The 16,171-nt window shown below is 41.3% G+C and overlaps 2 protein-coding genes across 2 annotated transcripts; one reads left to right on the forward strand and one right to left on the reverse strand.

The window, feature by feature from the left end:
• The first annotated feature begins 5,467 nt into the window (after nucleotides 1–5,467).
• LOC135553710 (zinc finger BED domain-containing protein 4-like) lies at nucleotides 5,468–11,017 on the forward strand. Its single transcript, XM_064985662.1, has 3 exons — nucleotides 5,468–5,544; nucleotides 7,406–7,745; nucleotides 7,863–11,017. The coding sequence occupies exons 2-3, from the start codon at nucleotides 7,415–7,417 to the stop codon at nucleotides 9,245–9,247; spliced, it is 1,716 nt and encodes a 571-aa protein (XP_064841734.1). The 5' UTR covers nucleotides 5,468–5,544; nucleotides 7,406–7,414; the 3' UTR covers nucleotides 9,248–11,017.
• A 2,202-nt stretch (nucleotides 11,018–13,219) lies between these two features.
• LOC135553711 (gamma-crystallin M3-like) lies at nucleotides 13,220–14,099 on the reverse strand. The gene is made up of 3 exons (XM_064985663.1): nucleotides 14,073–14,099; nucleotides 13,650–13,889; nucleotides 13,220–13,495 (listed from the first exon to the last, which is right to left on the reverse strand). Exons 1-3 carry the CDS (start codon nucleotides 14,097–14,099, stop codon nucleotides 13,220–13,222), a joined length of 543 nt encoding a protein of 180 aa, XP_064841735.1.
• Nucleotides 14,100–16,171: the final 2,072 nt, after the last annotated feature.

Here is a 16,171-nt window from a genome sequence, read left to right on the forward strand (position 1 = left end):
AAAAATATAGGACAAAAACACACATCAAGACAAGAGAACACAACACTACATAAAGAGAGACCTAAGACGACAACATAGCATGGTAGCAACGCAACATGACAACAACACAGTAGCAACACAACATGGCAGCAGCACAACATGGTACAAACCTTACTTGGCACAGACAACAGCACAAAGGGCAAGAAGGTAGAGACAATAATACATCACGCAAAGCAGCCACAACTGTCAATAAGTGTCCATGATTGAGTCTTTGAATAAAGAAATTGAGATAAAACTGTCCAGTTTGAGTGATTGTTGCAGCTCGTTCCAGTTGCTAGCTGCAGCGAACTGAAAAGACGAGCGACCCAGGGTTGTGTGTGCTTTGGGGACCTTTAACAGAATGTGACTGGCAGAACAGGTGTATGTGGAAGATGAGGACTGCAGTAGATATCTCAGATAGGAGGGAGTGAGGCATAAGAGGGTTTTATAAATAAGCATCAACCAGTGGGTCTTGCGATGGGTATACAGAGATGACCAGTTTACAGAGGAGTATAGAGTGCAGTGATGTGTCCTATAACGAGCATTGGTGGCAAATCTGATGTCCGAATGGTAAAGGACATCTAGCCGCTCGAGAGCACCCTTACCTGCCGATCTATAAATTACGTCTCCATAATCTAGCATGGGTATCTGAATCAGGTCCTCCGGAAGTTTCGTTTTCCTCCATTTTTGCTCAGCTGTCCGCTGCCCTGTTCTGTAAGCTCGCAATGGGTCACTCAGCCACAGAGCAGGAGGGGAGAGCAGAGCCGGCTGGGAGAAAAGGAGAGAGCGCGAGTCATAGGATGTGGAAAGAGAAGAAAGTAGTGTCGAAGAGGCAGAATCAGGAGACAGGAGGGAGAAGGATTTAGCAGAAGGGAGAGATGATAGGTTAGAAGAGGACAGAGTAGTGGCAGAGAGAGAGAGAGAGAGAAGATTGCGATGGTGCATGACCATCTGGGTAGGGGCTGAGTGGTTAGGGTTGAAGAAAAGGGTGACAGAAAAGGAAACAAAGTAGTGATCAGAGACCTGGAGGGGTTTGCAATGAGATTAGTAGGCGAGCGGCCTCTAGTAAAGATGAAGTCAAGCGTATTGCCTGCCTTGTGAGTTGGAGGGGATTGGGAAAGGGTGAGGTCAAAAGAGGCAAGGAGGGGAAAGAAGCGCAGCATAGGCTCAGATGAACTCAGTGTTCTTGACCACAGATCGGCAGTTCCAAACGCTGCCAGAGACCCGGAATTTTACATGTGTTGGGCACGCAGGGTACACTAAATTAGAAGGGTTGAAGCCAAGTGGTGGGGAGCGTCTTTAAAGTCTACAGAGAGAGGTGCGAACAGGTATAGAAAACACACACACATAGTTGACAATGCTACAGAAGAGCAAAATGAGAGTCTGTAAATAACTAGCAATAGCATGAAGCCCACAGATGGTTATATACACTCAGAAAATAGATGAAACCACCCACACCCCTACCAAAACAAGTCACAAATTGCCCTGCCCCTTGATCCTGGTCAATGTGTCAACAATTATCTGCAAATTATTAGCATTCAGCAGTTCACACACCAAGTAGGACACTGGGAAGACAGGCAGCACTTAAAATTGATAGCCCTAGCTAGCAAAAAGACAGTACTAGACAACAGATAAAGACAACATTTATAATTATCACTCCTGGAGATATCAGGAGTCATCTAGATATCGAATGAAGCACTTGACTCTAATAGGTAAAACCTTGTTCGAAGGGTTGTGTACTTTGCTCAAGTGAGTTTTTTTTACACCTTTATTTAATCTTTTAACTAGGCAGGTCAGTTAAGAACACATTCTTATTTTCAATGACGGCCTAAGAACGGTGTGTTAACTGCCTCGTTCAGGGGCAGAAAGACAGATTTTCACCTTGTCAGCTCGGGGGATACAATCTTGCAACCTTACAGTTATTAACTAGCCCAACGCAATAACGACCTGCCTCTCTCTCATTGCACTCCACAAGGAGACTGACTGCCTGTTACGCAAATGCAGTAAGCCAAGGTAAGTTGCTAGCTAGCATTAAACGTATCTTATAAAAAACAATCAATCATAATCACTAGTTAACTACACATGGTTGATGATATTACTAGATATTATCTAGCGTGCCCTGTGTTGCATATAATCTGACTAAGCATACAAGTATCTAAGTATCTGACTGAGCGGTGGTAGGCAGAAGCAGGCGAGTAAACATGAATTCAAACAGCACTTTCATGTGTTTTGCCAGCAGCTCTTCGTTGTGCTTAAGCATTGCTGTTTATGACTTCAAACCTATCAACTCCGGACCGAAGTGAAATGGCTGGCTAGTTAGCGCGCACTAATAGTGTTTCAAACTTCACTTGCTCTGAGCCTTGGGGTGGTTGTTTCGCTTGCTCTGCATGGGTAACGCTGCTTCGATGTGGTGGCTGTTGTCGTTGTGTTTCTGGTTCGAGCCCAGGGAGGAGCGAGGAGAGGGACGGAAACTATACTGTTACACTGGCAATACTAAAGTGCCTATAAGAACATCCAATAGTCAAAAGGTTAATGAAATACAAATGGTATAGTGGGAAATAGTCCTATAATAACTACAACCTAAAACTTCTTACCTGGGAATATTGAAGACTCATGTTAAAAGCAACCACCAGCTTTCATATGTTCTCATGTTCTGAGCAAGGAACTGAAACGTTAGCTTTCTTACATAGCACATATTGCACTTTTATGTTCTTCTCCAACACTTTGTTTTTGCATTATTTAAACCAAATTGAACTTGTTTCATTATTTGAGGCAAAATTTATTTTATTGATGTATTATATTAAGTTAAAATAAGTGTTAATTGAGTATTGTTTTAACTGTCATTATTACAAATACATTTAAAAAAAAAATATATATATATATTTTTTAAATCGGCCGATTAATTGGTATCGGCTTTTTTGGTCCTCCAATAATCGGCGTTGAAAAATCATAATCGGTCGACCTCTACTATAGAGTCATCATATATCGGCCTTACAGGGCGTAGCTTTAGGGCATGTACATCTAAAAGGACCCGTGAGAACCAACATGAAGTTCATAGGAACACATCAAATTGGGTGTCAAATGAAAGCTACACAAATGTATGTGGACACCTAATCGTCGAACATCTTATTCCAAAATCATGGGCGTTAATATGGAGTTGGTCCTCCCTTTGGTGTGATAACAGCCTCCACTCTTCTGGGAAGGCTTTCCACAACATGTTGGAACATTGCTGCAGGGACTTGCTTCCATTCAGCAACAAGAGCATTAGTGGGGTCGGGCACTGATGTTTGGCGATTAGGCCTTGCTCGCAGTCAGCATTCAAATCTAATCACATTTTATTAGTCACATGCAACAAATACAACAGGTGTAGACCTTACAGTGAAATGCTTACTTACGAGCCCCTAACCAACAATGCAGTTTAAAAAAAATATGGATAAGAATAAGAAATAAAAGTAAAAAGTAATTAAAGAGCAGCAGTAAAATAACAATAGCGAGACTATAGTGAGACAATGTGTGGGGGGCACCGGTTAGTTGAGGTAATATGTACATGAATGTAGAGTTATTAAAGTGACTATGCATAGATGATAACAACAGAGAGTAGCAGCGGTGTAAAAGGGGGGGAGGGGCAATGCAAATAGTCTGGGCAGCCATTTGATTAGATGTTCAGGAGTCTTATGGCTTGGGGTGTAAGCTGTTTACAAGCCTCTTTTACCTAGACTTGGTGCTCTGGTACTGTTTTCTGTGTGGTAGCAGAGAGAGTCTATGACTAGGGTGGCTGGAGTCTTTGACAATTTTTAGGGCCTTTCTCTGACACGGCATGGTATAGAGGTCCTGGATGGCAGGAAGCTTGGCCCAGTGACGTACTGGGCCATTCGCACTACCCTCTGTAGTGCCTTGTGGTCGGAGGCCGAGCAGTTGCCATACCAGGCAGTGATGCAACAAGTCAGGATGCTCACGATGGTGCAGCTGTAGAACCTTTTGAGGATCTGAGGACCCATGCCAAATCTTTTCAGTCTCCTGGGGGGGAATAGGTTTTGTCGTGCCCTTTTCACGACACTTGATCCCAAAGGCGTTCGATGGGGTTGAGGTCAGGGATCTGTGCAGGCCAGTCAAGTTCTTCCACATCGATCTCGACAAACAATTTCTGTACGGACCTCGCTTTATGCACGGGGGCATTTTCATGCTGAAACAGGAAAGGGCCTTCTCCAAACTATTGCCACAAAGCACAGAATCATCTAGAATGTCATTGCATGCTGTTGCATTCAGATGTTCCTTTCCATAATAATGCATTTCTGTATAGTACAGATCAGGGACCCATGATGTAATTCTGTTACCTTAATTCAGTTACCAGATGTAAATCCACTTCACCTACTGTAATTCAATAACCAAAATAAATGTATTCAAACTCAAGGTGTCATGTCATAGCTGACATCCCATTCTTTCTGCAGACATCTTCGAATTTTAATTCAGAGCAGATATATATTTTTATAATCTGGTCGCATAAAAAACTGAGGGAGATTTTACCATCATTCTGTTACTTTGCATCTGCACAGTTCTTCCAGTGAATGTGCTTTTGTGAAATGTTCTGTGCAAATTGTTCAAAGTTGTCCTTGTGCATAGGATTGTATGGTTTGTTAAACTTTGAAATCAATGTTTTTTGTTAGGAATACATTTTAAAGTGAAATATCTTCGTCAAAGCCTAATTCCATTATCGTGGAATTCCCAGCCTATAGGGTCTGGGTTGAGCAGTCCCAGCACAGACTAACTGTGACACAAGTTTACAATAGACTGTCAATAGATGACAATAAATTAATGAAAAGGAATAAACTTTAAACTAAGATTTGAAACAACTTTTGCTAATGTTAGAAAAGACACTGGGCACGTTTGAGTAGTAAGGCAAAAGACAAGAAGTGAAGTCAGGGGAGGTGCATCTGTGACATCTGAAAGTAGGACACTAATGTGGTTTTCCAACAGCAAGGCTCAGATCAACATGGAAGTGTTGATAAAGAAATTTCTCTTTACAATGTCAAAATAAACATTGTTCCGACCCCCATATTACACACTCACAAACTGAAATCATATGTGTGTTCATTGTACAATCAATTACTGTTTCAGTCATGTCTTTGGTCACATTCAGGTGGGTCAAACAGCACTGTAATGACTGGTTGACACTAGAGTCGCCCATTATTCAGGCGATGGCTGCAGGATGAAATTGGTGAAGAGCAACTGCAGAAACTTGCTGTCGACTGCAGTCAAAACTTAATGACATTTGATCACATTATTTCTGTAACGTTCATGCAGTCGACATGTAGGCGCAAGTCGGACAATGTTATCCCCATAATGTAACTCACTTTGAATGGCGGTGACCATCGGATTTGACATAAACTCGAACGCATCAAAACAGGTGGCAGTAAGCGGTTCGAAAATCGGAGGTGACGTAATTCTGCTACGTACATCATCAAATCGCGCGCTCAGAAGCACAGCGCTCAATGACTATATTTTACATTAAATTACGAACAATCAAAGGTAAGTTAATATTTGCAAACATGCACTCTTGTTGTTTTCAAATAAAATAACGATGCCAAACACAGACACTACGCTAGCTTGTCCAGCAGACCCACACAGCTAGCTAACGTTAACTAGTTACGACCACCATAGCATTAGAATGGATCTCTATGGCTAGTACAGACCTGGACGTGTGAACCCCATCATGTCAGCTGAAGGTGTAACGTTATGTGCCTTCCTGATCCTTTTTATTTCATTTTCTGACCTGTTTGAGGTTTATGTATCTAGCCACTTAGCTCGCTACACACAAGCGCTGTTCAGATTCGTAGAAGTGTAACGTTAGCTAGATGTCCTGTTTTCTCTTCGTAGTGTAAATCACGCCCACTACACGTTGTCTAATAACGTTACACTTAGCTCACACAAGCAGGGGCGAAAATCTGATATCAACTTTGGAGGGGACAATTACATGACATTTTCTCAAGAGCAATTCCTGAGGGGGACACCAAAAGTAGTGCTGTAACACAGCCTACATTGTAATATGTTAAATGTATATTGAGGAACCATAATTACTACTACTGGATAATTGATAGGTACAGTAGTTAACTGAAGGGTTGTCCCAACTTGTTAAAATGTTTAAATCATTATAATAATAATAATAGTTATAGCAGTGTTCCTTATCAGTCCAGTATGAATGCAGGTATTTGTATTTACAACCAGCAATACCAAGCAAGGCCAGTAGGTGGTAATGGTACTGTACACTATGGGTGCAGGTTTCATAAATACAATGAACATGTTGCCATCTCATCTCAAAGAATCTCCATTGAGAACGATCACGAAGTTGGTCTCTGCACTGAACTGACCTTTTTATTTAACTTTTTCTGATTCATTTATATAGTCATTAAATATGTGCCAATGGTTTGAGTCTATTGCAACATCTTTACAAGAACAAAATGCTCAGAATAAGTACAGTTCTAAAAGCAAAATAACTACTTCAATGAATACCCAAACAAATTAACCAAAATATCCCTCATAAATACTTAGTTATTGTTCAGTCAGTGTCTCAACTCTTCAAACAACAGCTATGGACAAGTATGTCACACAAAGTATGCAATTTTAAATTAAATAAATAATTAGTATGTGTACTGTCATGTACTAAAACGAGACCATTAAAGATATTTAAGACAATGGTAGAAGTTGGGAGTTGGGAGTTCAGTTTATCGCTAACCTTTTCACAGGGTCTTTGAAGCACTACAGCTGCACGCTGATCTTGGAATAAACTGACGATAGCAACGATTCCATATTTGACGACATCACATAAATGGAATAGATACTAGCTAGCTTAATAGTTCATGTTTGCCCGCTAGCTCTGCAAATTCAGCTAGTGTGTGTGTAAACCCTGCCAACATAAAAATAAAACATTGCTATGGCGCGATTGACTGGATTAACCTCACGTCAGTTACGTGCATTGAGTGCCTTTCAGACAGTAGATACGAACCCTCTGTTACCTGCCAGATAAGGAACTGGCAGTGGATCAAACCATTGTGAGACAAAGGGAGGGGGGGGTTGCAATCTTTTGAAACTTAAAAATGTGCTATTAAGTGTCTATAATCAGCACCAGTGCTTTCATTGCGTATTATTAATATTATTCAAATTACATAGTTATGTTTACGGTGATATATTGGGGGGGGACAAATCATTTTTTCCCCAGGATGGGGGGGGTCGTGTCCCTTCCTTCCCCCTGGGATTTACACCTATGCACACAAGCCTAATTATTTGCAGCTAGTAACAGTTGTTTCCCATCAGCAACCAAAATAATTTTGATCTGTTTACTACATTGCTGCGGCAAGATGATTGATAAAGTTGTTTCTTTTTTATTTTGCAGGTTCCTACGATGACTGAATTTAAGAGAGCCTTCTCACTGGTGTGGGATCACTTCACTCTAGTGACTCCCAATAAGGTCCAGTGCGCCCTCTGTTCACAACGGCTTAGCTTCAACAAAAACACCTCCGCCATGTTAAGGCACCTACGATCAAGGCACCCAAGCGAGGCTTGGTACAGCAACTCAACATCTGGGGCCCGCACAAGCAACTCAACATCTGGAGTCCACTCAACGTTCTCAAACTCAATAATTATTGGTTCTGGAGTCCACTCATCGTTCTCTGGTACTACAGGACTAAACTCAATGTTTACAAACAGTGCTGCTGCTGGACACCACATCCAAGGTATGTTTCCTTTAGAATAGATGGTTTTCATCCATTTTCAATCAATTATTATATTTAGATTAGCATTAATTGTACATCTAATTCAATTTGAATTGATTATTCTGTTTTATTTCACAGTCAGGACCACCAGACAAGAGGACCTGGATGATGCCCAAGTCAACATGTTGGTTAAAGACACCCAGCCATTTTCAGTAGTCGAGAAAGAAGGATTCACTGCTTTCGTCCAAAAGCTATGCCCAAGCTCCAATCTTCCAAACAAGCAAGCACTGAAGAAAATGGTTGGGTCTCGGTGTGAATTCATCAATGATAATGTTGTATCTCAGATGGTAATTTCTGACTTTTTCAGCCTGACTTCGGACATGTGGACATCTATAGACAAGCACAGTTACATTTCAGTGACGGGGCATTTGGTAGCAGAAAATGCCCAGTTATCCACTTTCCTCCTTGGGATTTCTAAGCTCCCTGAAAACCACAAAGTTATCCACATTGAAGAGGCCAAAAACCAACTGGTGGCGAGCTGGGGCCTTCACAGCAGGGTCGCTGCATTTGTCACAGAGAACAGCGAAAATATGGTAGCCACGGTTCAGAAATTAGGAATCCTCCAGTTGCCCTCTTTTGCACACGTCCTGAACCTTGTGATTAAGAGGTCCATGGAGGCTACTTTGGAGCTGCAGGACATCCACTCCCAAGCTATCGTGTCTTTCTTCAAGTCGAATCAGAACGCAGAGATGAGGTTAGCCGAGGTGCAGGGGCAGCTAGGCAGGCCGGAGCAGAAGCTGATCCAGGAAGTGGACTCGAGATGGAACAGTAGCTTTTCTATGCTGGAACGCGTCTTTGATCAGAGGGAGTCTGTGGCTGCTGCTCTCAGCACCCTGGACACGGACATCATCCCTCTGGGATCTGCTGACTACGAGGTCATCCACCAGTGTCTCGGAGTGCTGGGTTCCTTCAACCAGGTCACAGCTGAGCTCGCCTCAGAGAAACGCGTCTCGGCTTCCAAGGTCATTCCTCTTGTCCGGATGCTGAAGATAACCCTTGAGAAGAAGCACGGTGCCATCATACACTCTACGGCTACACAGCTGGCGTCTAACCTGAAGAGGGAGCTTAAGACGAGCTGCAGTATGGTGGAGACCGAGCCAATCCTGGCTCTCTCGGCTCTCCTAGACCCGCGCTTCAAAATGTTGGCCTTCTGGAACCAAGGCTACGCTCAGCAGGCGGTGAAGCTCCTCACCTCCGAGTGCGCCTCATTAATCCGGATAAATCCCGACAAGGACGACATTCTACCGCCCTCCACCACCAGGTCAACGACGCCCTCGGTGACATCACCTCCTCCTGGGCAATGGAAACAGCTTCCATCTCCATGGCAACATCTCCATCTAAGTCCCACGATGGGGGTCTGTGGGAGATGTTTGACAGTAAAGTGTGTGAGACACAGAGCGTCTAGAGCAGCACGGCGGATGCAGCGGTGGAGGTACAACACTACCTCAGTGACCCGTACCTGAACCGAGTGGAGAACCCCATGCACTACTGGGAGCAGCACTCCAAGGTGTACCCGCACCTGTTCCAGCTGGCTCGGAAATACCTCAGCGTTCCCGCCTCGTCTGTGCCATGCGAGCGCATATTCACCAAAGCTGGAGATGTGTTTACATTTACATTTACATTTAAGTCATTTAGCAGACGCTCTTATCCAATAAAAAGAGTTGCCTCAGTATGAAGGCTGTAGAGCAGATAATGCTGTTGAATAAAGGTCTCGTATAGCACAAGCAGCATACTATCCACGGTGCTTCTCATGCTGTTTGGCCTGTATGTAACATAGGACTATTAAATGTACCAAATGCATTGTAATGTATTCTTCCTGGTTTGTGTATAAAGTATGTTAAAATTGCCTTTTTTTATAAAAAGAGAAGCAGTCTTTTACATTTTGAACATTTGTCAGGAGGCCGTTTGACCACTAGAGGACAATGCTGCACTGCCTAACAACCTGGCAGGGTGTACGTTTATGGTTCTCAATTACTTTTGATTTATTACTGGGTGGACTGAATTCAATATTGCCTATACATCACCATAAGTGTTAAAAATATATTTTAAAACATTGTAAAAATCACTGAATAGTATTTTGCATTGTCATGTAATCGAGATGGTTGTTGTGCCAAGTGTAATTGATGTTATTTCACATTCATATCACCACGTATGGACTTCTCTTGATGCCTTTTGAGTGCTTTTTAAGGTCAAGAAACTATTATTTCACTTCTGATGGTTTATCCAATGCCTATTGATGCAGGTGGGGATGATGCTAAATGGCATTTTCATTGGAGGTACAATAGTGATGTATGCAAGTCAGAAGCTGGTATACGAAGTACAATTGACACAGAGGGCAATGTGCATTTGAAGAGGTTCATGCTTGAAAATTATGGGGGGAAATTGCTTGGAGGCATTCTACTGTTTTTTTTAAATTTAACTAGGAAAGTCAGTTTAAGAACACATTCATATTTACAATGATGGCCTAATCCAGACAACACTGGGCCAATTGTAGCCAGATGTGATATAGCCTGGTGTTGAAACAGGATATTGCAGTGATACCTCTTGCACTGAGATGGCTTGTCTTAGATCACTGTGCCACTCGTGAGCCCAAGTTTGAAATGACAACAGGTGAATAAATGAAGTGGTTGCCAAGGAGACCTCAAATGGCTACCCAGACTATTTGCCAAGGGAACAGTTGTTGAGCCAGTCATTAAAAAGTAAAGAGCACACATTAATACTGGATTTTCAATTTACTCTTAAAACGATACATATTTCACAGACCTTCACTGTAATATGTAAGCTCAATGGGAAGGCCACTGTAAAATGTATACGAGTGTACTTACCATTTTGGTTGGGGTGATGTTAAGTTTTTACTATGAAAACAATCCTGGAAGACTACTCTGAATCCTGTTGAGCTTCTGCCTTTCAGTCTTATCAGAGATACTTTTTGTGTTGAGTTTTTGCAAATGGTGTGCCTGATATCACTGCAGCAAAAGCTTGTTATTCCGCCCATTTTTTTAGGTTATCTACCTAACACGCACAATTTTGTGGATTGAAATAAGCTCTATTTTGAGCTACATTTATTTAAGGCTTTTTGTTTACTTGGACTGAGAAGAAGTACGCAGTTTTCCAATGAGGCAAGGCCATTAAACATCATCATAATGCTGCATTGGACCCACAATCAGTTGCACGGTGTTTCAACTAATGGAGCACGTCCTTGTGTTTTGTATGTGAACACAAAAACAATTAAATTGTCAATGAGCTTTTGGAAGTCTTCATGAAATGTAAAAAGAAAATCTAAAATATGTAACGTGTAGTGCAACCACAAACAAAGGCTGTCATAAGGATTATGTTGAAAACATACAGAGGGGAATGTCTTCCATGAACAAGTATCGTCCTATGACGTACAACATGAGCGTCATAGAAATCACACCAATATTGCTAATGTTACATATTTTAATATTATTAATAAAATTCCCTTTAGCAGACACTTTAATCCAAAGTGATGTACACTACAGTGAGTGCATACACTTCAGTATATGTAATCCCTGAGGGAAACAAATTTAGCACCACACTATTTCTGAACCACACAGGACCAATAATTTGGCTGGAGGGTAATTTATCAAACTGAATTTTCTATATTAGTTTTTAGTTGCTTTACTTACATTTATTTACGTGCACCCAGGTGGGTCCCAGGACCGAGTTTAGGATACCCTGGTATAGGGTAGAAGTTAAATGCTACGCATATCTTTCTGGTAAAAATGAAAACAACTATTGTTGTATAGAAACAACTATTGTTGAAATAGAAATGTCTGAATGATGATAATGAATGCCCCCTTAACATCAGTTATCGAATGGAAGGTGTCAATTATATTATACTACCGGTCAAAAGTTTTAGAACACCTACTCATTCAAGGGTTTTTCTTAATTTTTTACTATTTTCAACATTGTAGAATAATAGTGAAGACATCAAAACTATGAAATAACACATATGTAGTAACCAGAAAAGTGTTAAGCAATCAAAAAATATATTATATTTGAAATTCTTCAAATAGCCACCCGTTTCCTTGATGACAGATTTGCATGCTCTTGGCATTCTCTCAACCAGCTTCATGAGTTAGTCACCTGGAATGCATTTCAATGAACAATTGTACCTTCTTAAAAGTTAAGCCAATCAGTTGTGTTGTGACAAGGTAGGGTGGGTATACAGAAGATATCCCTTTTTGGGATAGTCCATATTATGGCAAGAACAGCTCAAAGAACAGCTTAAATCAGCAAAGGGAAACGACAGTCCACCATTACTTTAAGACATGAAGGTCAGTCATTTCGGAACATTTCAAGAACTTTGAACGTTTCTTCAAGTGCAGTAGCAAAAACAATCAAGCGCTATGATGAAACTGGATCTCATGAGGACCGCCACAGGAATGGAAGACCCAGAGTTTCCACTGCTGCAAATAACTCCTCATTAGAGTTAGCAGCCTCAGAAATTGTAGCCCAAATATATGCTTCACAGAGTTCAAGTAACATTCATATCTCAACATCAACTGTTTAGAGGAGACTGTGGATCAGGCCTTCATGGTCGAATTGCTGCAAAAAAAAACATGACTAAAGGACACCAATAATAAGAAGAGACTTGCTTGGGCCAAGAAACACGAGCTTTGTGAGAAGAGGTGAGGGTGAACGGATGATCATGTGTATTTCTCACAGTAAAGCATGGAGAAGCAGGTGTGGGGGTGCTTTGCTGATGACACTGATTTATTTAGAATTCAAGGCACACTTAACCAGCATGGCTACCACAGCATTCTGCAGCGATATTCCATCCCATCTGGTTTGTGCTTAGTGGGACTATCATTTGTTTTTCAACAGGACAATGGCCCAACAAACCTCCAGGCTGTGTAAAGGCTATTTTACCAAGAAGGAGAGTGATGGAGTGCTGCATCAGATGACCTGTGCTCCACAATTCCCCGACCTCAACCAAAACGAGATGGTTTGGGATGAGTCGGACCGCAGAGTGAAGGAAAAGCAGCCAACAAGTGCTTAGCATATGTGGGACCTCCTTCAAGACTGTTGGAAAAGCATTCCAGGTGAAGCTTGTTGAGAGAATGCCAAGAGCGTGCAAAGCTGTCATCAAGGCAAAGGGTGGCTATTTGAAGAATCTCAAATATAAAATATTTCTGATTGTTTAACACTTTTTTGGTTACTTCATGTTTCCATATGTGTTATTTCCCAGTTTTGATGTCTTCACTATTATTCTACTATGTAGAAAATAGTAAAAAATAAAGAAAACCCTTGATTGAGTAGGTGTTCTAAAACCTTTGACCGGTAGTGTTTATAATTGGCCTATATTATATCATACCTACATATGTAAACACAAAACACCAAATATTGAAATGATGTAGAACACTCAATTGTTATGGATTACCAATCACTTTTATTTGGTCAACATAACATATCTAGCACATATCAGTGATACGCCTCATGCTCATGAAACTCATGCCACTCATGCCCATATCCCTGAAGTTCCTGTACTCTCCAGGCCTCATGTACATCATCCTGCCTCTGAAGTGGGGCTGCTCGTACATCAGCCAGTGGCCATCCATCACGTTGCAGGACTGGCAGTCGGACATGCGATAACGGTCCATGATGGAGTCACAGTCGTCCATCATCTCGTGCATCTGACCTCCGAAGTTATCTCTCTCGTAGATTCTCATTCTGTAGGATCCTCTGTGCTGTTAGGAGGAAATAAGAGTATGTTGAATGAATTACTGAATACATCAGACTGTTGAAAAGCTCACAGAGCCAATATGTTTTGTGTAATTATGGACTTCACAAAGCTACTTTGAGCGGGGCTGTTAACAGCAGACTAAATATCATATGGCCTACCATGGGGATCGTGCGGCAGGACCTGATATCAGTCATTCCCATCATACTCTGGAAGTCAGAGTACTCTCCCCTCCTCATGAAGTACTGGTTTCCCATGTAGTTGTTGCGGTCGTAGACCATGAAGCAGCCGCTCTGAACCCTACAGGAGTGGCACCTGCTCAGGTAGGAGGACATGTCAGCGCAGTCGCTGCTGCACTCATAGGAACGACCCTGGAAGCTCCTGTCCTCGTAGAAGACGACCTGAAAATAAAGGGCAATTTCTATGAATTAAAATGTTTTATGGAACAAACATTTTGGAGAAATCTGCAATGCTATTCAGTCACACTTCATCTTTAATGTTGTAGTTGGGGGTGCTAGAGCACTAGAGGTCTTTTGCATAACAATATATGAAAATGAAAGCATTTATTTTGGTTTTAAACTTACCCTGCCCATGTTCATGCTGGTGGACATGTTTGCTCACTGTGCTGCTGGTTGCTGCTCCTGAACTGATTCCTACCTGGTTTAACCCTTTCTTTTATACCTGACCAAACCTAAAGAATTCCCAGCTCCATTGTTCAAACCCCTGACCCAGCAACATGCTATGGAAGCCTGCAGAGGCCACTGAGGTTACGTCCATATTTCCAGTGACTGGATCCCTCAGTGTCTTTAGAAAGACTGTTTCTCAATTGTCTGTTTCTCAAACAAAGTAACATAAAGCCTTTTGAGAGTTTACAACAGCTTGTAACAGCCTTGAAATTGAATGTTCTCCGTACAATACATTGCACAATACTTTTTTACATTTTGTAATCTTATTTGAAAGATACATTTGATAAAATATTGTTGATAAATGGCTCAATATTATATTGTAAACCCTTTTGATTTAAGGCATTTAGCAGAAATCACACATATTGAATAAAGAGTGAAAATCTGGGGTTAACCTTTTAGGTTAAACTATGTTTTATTACTCGTCTTTTGTTCAGTGTGCTGTTTTAACTGTTTGTAAACCTCAGTGGACTTCACGTAGACTGACATTCCTTACCAGTGAATACATCATCAAAAGTGAGTTGTTACTTAACTAACATTTATGGTTCATAGCATGATACTACAGAAATTGTTACAAAACTTTCAATCGTATTTAAAAAATATTTTCAATACATTAATAATCCATCAATTTGTTAATTTCTCTTGAGTTATAAAAACTAAAAAGAAAAGAGTTAACACTTATTTAAAGAAGCCTTTAGAAAGGGTTTATTAAAGTGTATGTAAATAGTTAATAACAGTTAATAGTACTTTATAGACTGTTATAATACTCTATAGACTTAGTAAAGTAGTTCATTCACTCACATTTAACATGAGTGACAAATATTTGTCGATTTTTTAAATTCTCTGCCCCCAAAAGTCCATATTAGGATAGTTTTTACAATATTGAAGTTATGAAAACATCATATTTTCCCCTGATCTACAGCAAACAATGTGATGAAACAGTCTGGGTTTATTTAGGCAAGGCAATCACACACACACACACACACACACGCACACACACACACACACACACACACACACACACACACACACACACACACACACACACACACACACACACACACACACACACACACACCTCTCTACTAATCCATCTCTCTATTAACCGCTCCCTTCTTAGATATCCCACACACACATTGTGATGACAGAGAAAGGCATGCTAGAAGGGCTATCTGCCATTGCCTGCATCTTTCACATATTCTCTCTGTGGGGGCTTTTTATAGGGTGGAAATGTTCTGCTTTGCATCAAGTACCAACTATTTTTAACATCGCACATTCCCAAGATACTTTGGAGTACCAGGCGTGTTGCATCGCAGAGTCTGGGTTACCAGCTGGGAAGGTTCTTATGTAAAAACACCCGCCTGGATTGACCCAGTGCTAGGCACTGATCCAGTTAGAGATCCAGTATGTAGATACTGTAGATATTTAGAGGTGTGGTGTGGAGCTAAATTTGGCACATATTGTTTTGCTATGCCAGGTCAGGTCATCACTCTACTGTGCTGATAGAGGCCTCATGCAGTCCTTCCTCTTCCTCTAAAGAGGCAGTTGGTTCACTACTAAATCAATTATTTGCTCGCCGGCCAAAAGCAACATTCTTCCCCAGTAAGGTAATCGTTGTTCCTTTTTTGTTTTCTTTCTTTTTATGATCTCTCTACACAATGCACAATCAAACAATAGCTCCATACATGATTATCCCTCTCAAACAGAACCCCATGTTTGGATGGGGAGCTTGATGTCCAGATAGGCTGATACAAGAGCCTTTTCATGTACCTGACTGACTCACATACGGTTGGTTGAATTTGGTGGAGATGTTTTCGGCACCTGTTCCTCTTCTTGCCAGTGGAGGCCAAGGGGTCACCACTTCTCTTCTCTTGTCCTGATACAGGGATGACAATTGTCCTCTTACCATCCTACCACTGACTGTAGTCAAAACTTAAACAAGGCTTCAATGGTAAATGTACTGTGCCACCAAACAATCAGTGGTTTGAACCTGTCTAATA

This window comes from Oncorhynchus masou, chromosome 14 (assembly GCF_036934945.1).
Source record: "Oncorhynchus masou masou isolate Uvic2021 chromosome 14, UVic_Omas_1.1, whole genome shotgun sequence".
Taxonomy (NCBI): domain Eukaryota; kingdom Metazoa; phylum Chordata; class Actinopteri; order Salmoniformes; family Salmonidae; genus Oncorhynchus; species Oncorhynchus masou.